The following is a 12904-nucleotide window of genomic DNA, read 5'->3' as shown; positions in this document are numbered from 1 at the left end:
TTTCACTAATATGTTTGTTAAATACCTTTCGTACCACCGCAAGTTGTCAAGTTCACTTTTAAATTCACGTGGGAGTCTGTTTCAGTTGTTTGTTTGGTTTGTACAGTACTAAATTTTTCAGACAAATTATAAAAAAAACTAAAATAAATATGTTCGTCAACTTAATCATCCATTCATTCATTCATTCATTTTTTATTTTTTTTGTTAGTCTCTCCTAGAACAGTGACTTCAGCAAAAAAAAAAAAAAAAAAAAAAAAAAAAAAACCTTTTTTTTTTTTTTTTTTGATTGAAGCTTCTGTCTGAAAGATTTTAACAAGCAAACACACTGCGTCCTTGTTTGAAAGAAAAGCATTGTGTCATGACTGCACAACTGCCAGTCGTTCGGATCAATACTGTTGGGCTGCAGCTCAGAATCACATCTTGAGGGCAGCACATCAAACGTCTCCAGACCTTTGTTTTGCAGTAATTATTCCATCCAGTGAAGCATCTTTATTTGACTGTGAGCAGACATTATACACCTTAGAGCAGTTAGACTATTTACTTAGTTTATGATTCATGGTTGTATGGGCAAATTTAGCACATATAACACTGTAATAAGGGGGATAAAGGGCAGAACATGAACTACGATTATGGATACTGACACAAGTAAAAAATAAAAATAAATAAAATAAAATAATTAAGTTTCGTATTACAAAAGTAATTTGCCATTTGAACACTTTTTTTTTTTTTTTTTTTGGAAGGTGAATGGATAACAAAAGTACAATATCACAATACTAATACTAATACTAATACTAATACTAATACTAATACAGGGTTACATACTTCTGGAGTTCTACAGGAACTTGAAACATTAAAGTACAAATCAAGACGTATCACCAAGTGTCAATCTATACATTCTGAGTCGTAACTGTAATAGTAATCCAGAACTCTTCCCAAGGTGAAAACCCATCCTCTTTGAAACCATTTACTCTATTAAGCATAGATTCGTAAGAAGCCATTTATGTCATTGCACAAGCCCAATCTTTCAGTTCTGGTGCTTTCACTGTCTTCCGGTGTAAACATTTGGTGATTGAGGCTTGTCACCTAATAAACACAGTTGTTGTGTAAGAGATATTGTGGAACCATGCCAGCAACTTACGACATCTATAACTTGTTTCCAGAATGGTTTAAGGCTACACTCCCAAATACAATGTAAAAAGGTAATTCCAGCACAAATTCATCAATTCCATCCTGTAGTTCCATCAATTCCATCCACGTCTTACTGGAGTTTGGTAGTATCTGTGAAGAAACTTATATAGAATGAACTTCCCTCTTACTTATATAGTACAGACCAAAAGTTTGGAAACATTACTATTTTTAATGTCTTCTGCTCATCAAGCCTGCATTTATTTGATCAAAAATACAGAAAAACAGTAATATTGTGAAATATTATTACAACTTAAAATAATATTTTTCTATTTGAATGTACTTTAAAAAAATAATTTATTCCTGTGATGCCAAGCTGAATTTTCAGCATCATTACTCCAGCCTTCAGTGTCACATGTAACATCCAGTCTATCACATGATCATTTAGAAATCATTATAATATTCTGATTGGAAACAGCATTGGAAACAGTTCTGCTGTCTAATATATTTGATGGATAAAAGGTTAAAAAGAACTGCATTTATTCAAAATGAAAACAAAATCTAATAATATATATTCTAATAATATATTTTCTTTACTATCACTTTTTGTCAATTTAACACTATGTTCATTATCTTCTAATGCGACCACTCCCCCGCGCTGAATGCTCTATTCAGATTCTAATGTTTCGCTGAAGTGTGTGGCTTGAATACGAAGAAGACAACGCAGTTTTTTTTTTTTCTTTCTTTTTTCTTTTTTTTTACTGTTTGCTTTGCGATGAGAGGAATCATACATAATTCACCCCAAAATATGTGATGTGGTTGAAGATTTCAGATTTGGATTTCCTCAGGAAAAAAGAATGAAGCACTTTATTCAGCAGAGATCATAAACATGAGTAAGAGAATTACTATTCGCCTAGACAAAATTTTGCCACACTACTCCTCCAGCACTTCTTGTTGCAGACCCATGAATGAGGTTGTCAAACCATGCTGCTTAATGTAGAGAGGTGTGCTATGACTTATCTAAGCAATCGTACGTACGATAATCGTACAGCGGGCGAAAAAAAAATGGATGAAAATATCCCATAGACTTAAAACTGAAAAAATTATCTGACATCATATCTCATCATATCATGCCCCAGCAACCACTTTTAGCACCATAGCAACTGTTTAACAACATATAAAAGCTATATATCAGCAAAATTACTATATAGAAACACTTGCTCAGGATTTTTGGATTCAGGCTGGCAAAAATATTATTTACATATCGCCCCATAAACTATATAGCCACACCATAGCAACCATATAGCAATATAAAGTACTTATATCTTGGCTCCACAACATCACACAGATATCATGGGTGGCTACAGGGCTGAGTTTTGCCACTGCGAGCACCACTCACATTTTCTTCAGGAAATGTACATTCTAGTTATTATTTTTATTACAGACTACTGTTTTTGTACCATTTAACCTGTAAATGTTTTACATTTCCAAAACCATGATAATATGCAGCATCATACCAGTAGATTAGCACTAGCAAAACATTTTAGGTTTAATTTGCCATCCTATTCCATTAAAGCCACCACTTACTGTGGTTAACATCTGCTGACTAACACTTGTAAATGTTAAGCAGTTGTCCACCAAGGAGTTGTTTTCAAAGACATAAAATCAGTTCCTATGTGGTATCTCACTTTCTGCTGTGCACACAAGCAGCCTTCAAAGGCAAGATCCTGACCAAAAACGAAAACCCTCTAAGAGAGAGATTTGATATGCTCTTCATGGGCAGGAATTCACACAGGCACAACACTAGTAGCACACTGTGAAACAGTGTGTAATTAACACACAAAATCAATTCCAATAGTCATGCTGCTGAGCAAATGACTCAATACAAATAAATGCATGACACACAAATATCAGATGAAATACAATGGCCACTTTTTGTTTTTAATTAGATGATTATTTTCTATCAATATTTTGACACTCAATAAAATGCATTTTTTTTATTTAAAACAGTGATTTCCATGGGTGATAATTATCTGGAAGCTTACCACAGTGCATTCTTGAAATGCCTTATCAGCATCAAATACATGCTATGGTGCATTTACTGCCTACTGTTTGGAGAAGCCTTTCCATCGAAAGGGCGCCAGTGATGCCTAAAATGTTGCCTATAGGGAGATTAGTTTCTCGGTTGGAGTGTTTAGAGACAAATTACATTTAAAGCTTTTGATTTGTAGGGAAATGATTAAAGGTCATTATTTTTATTCCTACAGAGAGTAATATGTCTCCACTAACATCTGCTACTTAGTCTGCTAACTAGTATCCCTATTAACCTTACATACCCTGTTTAGCATAATTGCATTTGTATAATATGACTTTATTTATTTATTTAATACTGTTTTTGTACCATTTAACCTGTACAAGTTTATTATTACCAAAGCCATACTAAGATGCAGGATCATGCCAGAAGATTAGCACTAGCAAAACATATTTTATTTTATTTTATTTTATTTTATTTTATCTTAATATTCCAATCCCTGCTATATTCTGTTTGCTCCTTCTTAACCACAGAGACCCTTCGTAGCAGAATTGCAGTGTTTCTATAAACCAATTAAATAATGTTTATTTATTTATTTACAGTATATGCTCTATAGAAAATTTCCTTTACATTACCTGATATTAAAAAATAAATAAATAAAGCATAAATTTGAGACCATTTAGAAAAACAGAATATTTTAGGTGGTGACATTTTGCAACCCTAAATGTCCAGCAATGCATTTTTTTACCCAAATGAAACAGATTTTATTTAATTGGTAAAATGTATATCAATGCTTGGTTTGCTGAGGGTTAAAGAAGCACCCATCCAGCCTGTGAGTTACACCAGCTCCAGTGAAAGCTGAACTGATTTGCAGGACTGAAAGAGAAGCTGTTTTGCAAACTGTGTGACTGAATACAGTTGTGTGAGGCTTAATCCAGATGAGACGGTCGGCACTTTTCCTCTCCAGAACATAATTGTGGATGGGGAGAGAATGAAAGAGCGAGGAAGATTGTTGAGGGGGGATTTGAAGGGGCTTTGTAGATTTATTGCACACCTGAATCTCCACAGCCAGCCGAAATAGACTTCGACCATTTTGGCATACTTGAGCAAATTACTTCTGTGTCTTCTGTACGACATTTCTCCTTATAACGTAATTACACAATGCTATCATTCATCCAGTGAGTCTTTATTGTCTCACAATGTTTTAATAATACAAAGTGAACATTTTTTCACACGAATAATAACATTTTTTTTATTTATTTATTAATTTTTGTGTGTGTTTGTCATCAGTTTGTCGAAAGATATTAAAAGATATTGTAATGTTTTCTCATCCCCCCTCACTGTCAGAACTCTATTATTGTAAACCAACCAAAAAAGACCATTCTAAGAGTCTCAAACCAAGAGTAAGGCATTTAAATGGATTTTCCCCCCCAAATACCATGCAACGCTTTATATATTTATATATCATCGTAAAGATCGTATCTCAGCCAACGGGCCCCAGTCAGGGACATTAACCATGGATTCTTATCTCTCTCCATCTTTTCAGCTAAAGGCCACAGTTAGACTCATCTTTCAAGCATCTGACAAGAATCATCTCATACCTGGCTTTTCCAGCTCTTGAGTTCTCATTCGAGATTACTTTTTTTTTCTTTGCTTCTCTTATAATGGTTGTGGTTAAAGTTTGGGTAGAGCAAGATGGTTCTAAATCATAACAAAAGTGCAGCAGCGACCCTGAGCCCCTGAGTGACTGATTGTGCATGATCGTGCCTGGAAATTAAATTTGATTGACTTGAGTGTTGGAAGGCTTGAAGAGATGCTACTGAGGTGCTTCAATTATCATAGCACAGACTTACATGAGTGTCAGTTGCATAGGTAATGCACGGTTATACTTGAGATTCATTGTAGATGTGATCCTGGCAACACAGCCCTCTCAAATCCACATTAAATTACCTTCCACTTATAAGGACACTGAGAGCATCCACCCCTCGGACTTGACCTTCAAATCCATTGATTACCTTATCACACAGGGATTACTGTGGCATCTATAGTGCCATACCTGGCTGCCCATTCCTAATACTGTCAGTATGGATGAGTGAAGTAGTTTCTTTCTTTCCATAAAAGCATCAACTTAATTTTTAGATGATTTGGAACCTGAGGATGTATGTGGTTTCGGCGCCATATCGATCTGTGGTGGTGACCTTTACATTTCTTGAGTCGTTTAGTAAATTGCCCTTGTTGTCATCTGTCATTTCCACAGAAGGAAAGTCACTCAGGAACATCATATCATTGAAATAATTCTGAGGATTCTTGAAAAAAAAAAAAATCAATAATATATATGCGCAACGCTTTTCTAATCATATATAGAATCAAGAAGTGTGTGTGTGTGAATTTTTCTCTATCAGTCTCACTCTCTTCTGTTTCAGTTTTACTCTAACGTCTTGTTTTGAAGCGGCCCTGATGTGGTGACTTCCCAAGACACATGGTCTCACTCGAGTGAATGATATTCTTCGACAGGAGTGAAATGAGATAGAATATCATTCCTTTATTCCTGTAACCTTCTTCCTCGCCACAGAAGTGCTTTAGAGACCCAGTGGGCCTACCTTATTCCTACTTCCTTCTTTGACCATGGTGGTCCCCCAGTTCTATCACTATCGATTAAATTATCAGCAATGGATGCGCATGGGCATGAAATTGCTTTACGTTTTCTCACAGGGTCTTGCTGCCAGCCACAATTTCCCCGGCTACATTTCACACCGCAGACAGGGAGGCTGCAAAAAGTCATTTTTGAATGATTCGAGGATTTGTCAGGGAATGTTGAGGACAGGAAATGGGCCATTGGGCCAAGAGCTCAGCGAGCTATAAAGGAAACCCACTCAGAGGGTCAAGAGCGCCAGTGAACTTTCTTGAAAGCCTTATTTTTGGCGACATTATCTGCAGTGCTGTGCTTCATATTTATGCACTTAAAGTTTCTGCCATGAAACAATTGTGATGATAATTGTGTTATGTAAAACAGTGAGGTTTCTTTGCTTCACATAAACTAAAACAACTTTTAAAACTTTTTAAATGAGTTTCTAAGAATCCCTTTGGCTTTATCCTGTAACAACATGGAGCCCAGTAAGCGAGAAGCTCACAGAGAGGAACTTTAAAACTCAGAGAGGCTTGAAAATGTCAAATGCAACGCTTTTCTCATCTTTGGCTTTGGCTGATGTTCATCTACCCATGGTACAGTGTCATTCATCAATCTGAAAGGCTGCAACCAAAAGTAAATACTCAGAGAGGAACATGAAGTCAAAGGTTAGCTGTTGGTATTGAGCTGCTTAATGTCGTCATTGGTCTTATTCTCAAAAGTCAAAAGTCAGTACCCAGCTTCTGTAACCATGAGCATGTTGGAGACATAGTGATAAATGATACGAAGAAGAGCACAAAACTCATGAGAGGAGAAAATCTCATTTGGTGGCTTATAGTAGGAAGGTTTGTGAAAGTAGGAAACAATGTATTGTTAAAAAAAAATCAATAAATAAAAACTTTTACAATCAATATTTTTAGTTTTTAAAATATATATTTAAAAAAAATTAAGTACACAATACCCTTTCAGAAAGTAAAAATTTGTACAAATTAAGTACTTATATGTACTTTTAAGATGCAGATATGACCACTATTTAAGGGTAAATGATGTACAAAGATTTACTTTTTAGCTTGGTTGCTTTTGTGACAACTTTGTAACTTATTTTTGAGAGTGTATGTGTATCAGTGTTGTGTTTAAATGTTACTAATACTTTGGCATTTTAAGGCTTTTATCAAAGAAATGACATCCATATTATGTTTCCTTACTCTAGAGCTGAAATCACAAATGTTCAGGCTTTAATATGACAAACTGCAACGACTCCTAGCATGAACTTGCAGCTATTTACACATCTTAGTCACGTCAAAAGCACATCATAGAAATTGCCTGACATGTTGTGGCAGCCAAAGTCAGAGTAAAAGGCAACTTTAGAGTAGCATAAGATTTTCAAATCGTAAGATTGTAATCTGATTTCAACCTCAGATGCCTCAGAACTCTACATATGTATTCATGCGGCATACATGCACAACATTTGAGTCTTGCTGCGAATGGTGTCCTACTGAGCTACAGCTTCACAATGGGAATCCCAGTGATATTCACTTTTGTATTATTACACTTTTTTTTTAGAACTCTCTTGGACTTTGAGCTTAGTAAACCTGAAAACTGCTAGTCAGAGCACCACTTCATCAATGTATTTTTGGACAAAGATTAATACATTTGTGAGCAAGAAGAAGCCATAAATGTGATGCAAGTGTAAAATTAGAAACAGTCATATTTATTTATTGCTTTTCATGTGACTGTAACAGATATCCAGACGCATAATTTTGTCAGAGTGGCAGAAAAGGTCAAGATGTATGTTTGAATGGGTGAATTTGCTGGCGGAATAATGAATAAGGTAGATAAGAGGCTAAAGCAGGACTCTCTTATCTTCCATATAAACTCAAGTACACTCTCTGCACACTTAAGAAATTTTGTTTGGCTGCCGAATTGCTTTGGAGCATGCTGAAACAGAAAATCAATGGTTTGATTGAGTTTTTTTTTTTTTTTTTTTTCAGAAAACAGGGAATCTTACAGATAGAGCAAGACAGAACAAGGAAGGAATGAAAAGAGTAAAGAGGGAACCATTAAGTCAATATATTCATTTCTGACGTGTCATTAATTATATAGTGACTGCTGTTCTGTATTCATTCAACTCACCTCTACACTGATGGATATTGTGCTTTGATGCTAAAAATGCATTAGTGTGTTCAAGACAAAATGTTATATAATAAATGTATTTGTGTGTGTGTGTGTGTGCACGCACCCACACCCGCACATGCGTGCATGCAGTATGCTTAAAGAAATACAGTACCATACAAAAGTTTTAGATCAGTATATTTTTTTTAAAGAAATTCATGTTTTTATTCAGAAAGTACAGTATGCATTAAATTTATCAAAAGTGACAGTTTAGACATGTATAATGTTAAAGATTTCCATTTCAAAGAAATTCTGTTCCTTTGAACTTCCAGTAACTCAAAGAATCCTGAACAAGCACCACATCCACAACAATATCAAGCAGCACAATGGTTGTAACATTAGTAATAATAATCATGTTTCCTTTAGTGCACCAGAACAGCATATTGTTAACATAATAATGTAACCAGTACCCAAATACTTTAGTTAGCAAATAGCAATTATTTAATTCCAACATTTTGTCTCATTTAATATCTTGTTCTGCTTTACAAAAACTCCACTCCAACTCCAAATAAAATGAGTTGCACACTTGCAGTGTTTTGAAGATGGTTGATATTCAGAAGTGGACAGTTCATTCAGTTATCTCATTCCCTGATAAATCTCAGATTGACTATTTTCTTCTAACCATGCTCTCCCTCTTTACAGTCTGCACATCATTTGTCTCTCACAAGTCTAATATAGCTCTAAATAGAACTTGAATGTGAAGCCCATAATTAGTATGCATTGTTTGGGAAAGTGAAATGTTCCAGCTTTGCTATACTAAATATCAGCACTCTTGAAGTGCTGCTTGCTCAATCAAATTAGAGGACCTGAACTAAATGTTGTTGTTGTTGTTATTTATTTATTTATTTTCTGGCACAAAACAATGGGTTTTAAATAAATGAACTGAACTGGAATGAAGGTAGCGGAAAGCATTAAACAGTACAATACTGTTTCCTACTTACTGCATAACTAATAAGGAATTATTGAAGTACTAACAGGTAATTATTCATTAACACTACTTAACTACTAAGAAAGATGTGTTAGCTAATCAGTATGTAATACAATTTTATGATTGTGTTAAGTAACAGTTCATTAAGAAACAGTATTCTAAAGTGTTACTCATTAAACTTGAACCTTACAACTAAAAAATAATAGTAATAAAATAACATACACCCTAATTTAGTTAACAGTGAATCAGACATTTGCCACCTATGAGAGAGAAGACAGTTTAGCATGGTTTGTAACTATTTTTGTTTAATTAAAAGCTGTGTGTGCATCAAAAAGCTGTGATATGTGTTCATTACGTCATAAAAGTCTTTCTTCTTCTAACAGGCTAGAGTCTCCGACGAGGACACTGACACTGGAGGCTCCAAAAGGCGTTGAAGTCAATGCAGGAGTAGGGGAATTCAAAGCTTCTTGTAGGAAAGATCTCACTTTAGAGTCTTCAGAAGGAGAGGTGAGGACTGTTTATGAAATTTACTGTATATAGGGGAATCTATGCGGATGTTTAGCCAAGACTGTCATTGATGGACAAAAATGTTTACAATTTCCGATGAGCAAGAAACTGAGGATTTACCAAGATTACAAACAATATTCCTAAAAAAAAGTCATATTTTGTCTTTACTGAACACACTTAAAAAAAAAAAAAAGTGTATATATATATATATTTGATTAGTATAAACTTTTTTTTCTACTTAAAAAGTTATTGAGATTAGGATTATTTCTTCTGCATCTCATCCAATGCCTCCGTTGCTAATTCCAAAACGTCATTTCAGTAATGGAGTTTTGAGCAGTTGATAGCAGAATAAGGAGAGAGAGAGAGAGAGAGAGAGAGAGAGAGAGAGAGAGAGAGAGAGCAATTACCTCTGAGTCTGTGCGACTCTTAAAAGTGGATATCACACGATGGTTGCAGACTTACAAGTATTGACCCAAAAATGTAAATGATGTCATAATTTATTCACACCATTTCATTCTAAACTAATAACACTTTCAATCATCTTCAAAACACAAATGAAGGTGTTTTTTAATAATATATTTAATATTTGTATTCTATCAGCTGCAGTTCTGGCGCTGCGGAATGAATATACTGCGACATACAGTACATGCACTGCCGCCGCTCCTTATACACAGAGTACGCAGTTTGCTTAGGGCACCAACTCTCAGGGGGGCACCATCCCAGTTGCTCAAAAACTTTTTATTAAAATATATGTATACGTAAATAAAGATGTAAACATTAACATATGTACATAATTATAAAAAATGCGTTTCACGGTGAAGAAAGTAGACTGGCGAAGCACACGCATCATCCCCGCAGTCCCTTCCGTGCTCGTTCTCACCTCATGTTTCTGTCTGTCTGCAAATGATCATAACTGATGGACAACTTTGCCCGGGAAAAAACAACAGTAGTCCGGCGCCGGGATAAGAAAAATAAAAAAATGCCAAGATGAGGCCCGTGCATCAAAAAAAAAAATTCTTGTAGCAATGGTTATTACAAATTAACCATGGCTTTGATACTTCAAATCACTTCAAAAAAATAATTAACAAAGTATTCAGATAATATTTTTTTGTGGTAATAAAATCAGACCTAAGCGAACAACAACCTTTTAAAATGCCATAAAATGCATTATAAAAAACAACAGGCAATAATGATTGGTTAATTAATAATAATTTAATAACACTGTTAAAATATGTAGTGTAATACAAAATAAACTATTCATGTACATTACATTACCTGCAAAGGGCGCTAAAAACCCTGATTATTGCTGTTTTAACACTTACGATCGAATCTGACCAATCTTTTAATTTAAATATCCACTTAATCTTAAATTTTTTGGACACCTTTTTTCTAAAGACATGCTAGCCTCTATAATTTATTCAACAAAAACATGTGGATATCACAACCCTTACAAAAACTAATCCTTGTTTGTTTTGAAGTAAAATTTACTTTTTGTCATTTATAAATGCCTGATTACTGGACTAAATTATGTTTTGTGTTAATACTGTCAAAACACACAAGGTTCGTGTATTGCCTTAGTTGGTTATGTCTAAAATGAAAGAAACAGATGCATGTCTGCATATTAGATGCATGCAGGAAGGGATAGTTTACCCTAAAATTAATTTCTGTCATTTTTTTTTTTATTCACATGTTGTCCCAAACCTACAGTATCTTAATTTATTTCTTGAAGAAGATTGAATAATCTGTTGCTGGTCCACATTGACTTTGATAGCAGAGGGTAAATACTCTGGAAGTAACTGTGAACCAGCATCTGTTTGGTTTTACACATTCTTCAAAAATAGAGCTTATGTCTAGCAGAAGAAGATAACTCATTCAGGTTTAAAATAACTTTTGAGTGGGTAAATACCTAGTGGCCTAAATATCCATTTTTCATATTTTGTTACCTTAATGGAACAAGCTTTGTCTTTATTATAGGGATATTAGTTTGGCTGTAATGGTCAAACAGATTGCAAAATAAAAAAAATAAAATAAAAAAGACCTTTTTTGCCAAATTGCCCTCCAAAAAAAAAAATACAATACACCCCACCCATCCCCACCAAGCATCATCCACCAAAGACCCCCAGCCCCCCGGTCCACGATTGTGCCATTCTGTAACGCCATTTCGCCCCTGCCCCTCCAGAGGTCTTTGCACGCCACTGTATATATATATATATATATATATATATATATATATATATATATATATATATATATATATATATATATATATATATATATATTAAACGCAATCCATATGAATCAAGCAGTTTAAACAAAGTATTCAGCTATGACACAAACATTTTATATGATGAACAGATTTAATTTAGGCCTTTAATCACATAAAAATAAATCAAGAATCAATTATGTTTGTTCATGAGCGTCAAGCAAGCAAGTTTGAGCTGCAACTGACCGTACATAATGTGACGTATTTGCATTGATTAAAATGTATATGTGACTAAAAGTCTAGAGTCAATCTGTTCATGAAACGTTTTTTTTTAAGTTTTCAAAGTTGTTATGGGTTTGAGTCATTTATAGCATGATTTTCAGTTTACATTCAGTAAGAAATGAACTAACACTTTATTATATACATTTTAAATCAATATAATTTTTCAGTCTGGTAGTGTGTTATAGACAAGTCAAATTTTATGACCAGTTTGTGCAGAATTCCCAGTTAATCTCAAAGTGTTCAAATGTATGTTTTCTTCATCACAAAAGCACTATTGCTCTGTACTTTTTTTTTATCAAGAGCTCTGACGATATCTAATGTTCACATCTCATATAATGTGTCACATTACATCTTTTGTTAAGGTGGTAGATATGACTTCAGTCCTGTCTGGTCAGATGTAAGTGGCTCATGTCCTCAATAACTGCTTCAACCAAACACCTCTTAACTACTGCAGATCTTTCTCCTTTCCTTGTTCATGATCTTGATTTTCCTCTCTGTTCTTCATCTCCCTGTCTCCATCTTTCTTTGTCTACAAGTCTAGTTCACTGTCCAGTATAATTGCAGTTAGTGTGATTCCAAGAGCATCTTGAATATGTTTAGATTATCCATGCTCACTGATCCCCCTCCCTCTCATTCAAATTAGTGTCGCCATGTTGAGCTGTCTAGCTTTCTTTCTCCCCCTTTCTCTTCCTTTGTCTTTCTCTCTCTCCTTCTGCTGTTTCACTTTAGTAACTGCCCAGGCTATTTAATTAACTTCTACGAGTCCAAGTCATATATCACACTGCTCTGTCACCTATTTGGAGTTTTTTTTTTTTTTCTCTCTCTTCTTCTTCTTTCGTGCCTGAGATAGCAGGATGGTGCTGTGAGGAGTGAAATAAGAGACAAAGTGGTTGATGCACAGTAATGGTGCTTCTAAAGCTTGCATCATTTCTTAAAGGAATTGTTCAAGTTAGAGCTTCTAAAATAATGCAAAGTTAGAGCCTCAAAAAGGATGCAAAAGCATCATAAATGTGGTCCATATGACGTGTG

At 34.7% G+C, this 12904-nt stretch overlaps 1 protein-coding gene across 1 annotated transcript in view; it reads left to right on the top strand.

Moving 5' to 3' along the window:
* Positions 1-12904, top strand: part of LOC113044155 (zeta-sarcoglycan-like) — a 269395-nt gene that overhangs the window by 242260 nt on the left and 14231 nt on the right. The window contains exon 7 of the mRNA XM_026203817.1: positions 9267-9390. Coding sequence (XP_026059602.1) covers positions 9267-9390 — 124 coding nt within the window. The remainder of the gene's footprint in view (positions 1-9266; positions 9391-12904) is intronic.

The sequence above is a fragment of the Carassius auratus genome, chromosome 26, assembly GCF_003368295.1.
Source record: "Carassius auratus strain Wakin chromosome 26, ASM336829v1, whole genome shotgun sequence".
Lineage (NCBI taxonomy): Eukaryota > Metazoa > Chordata > Actinopteri > Cypriniformes > Cyprinidae > Carassius > Carassius auratus.
The sequence above is the reverse complement of the archived record's forward strand: the minus strand, read 5'-3'. Positions and strand labels throughout refer to the sequence as shown.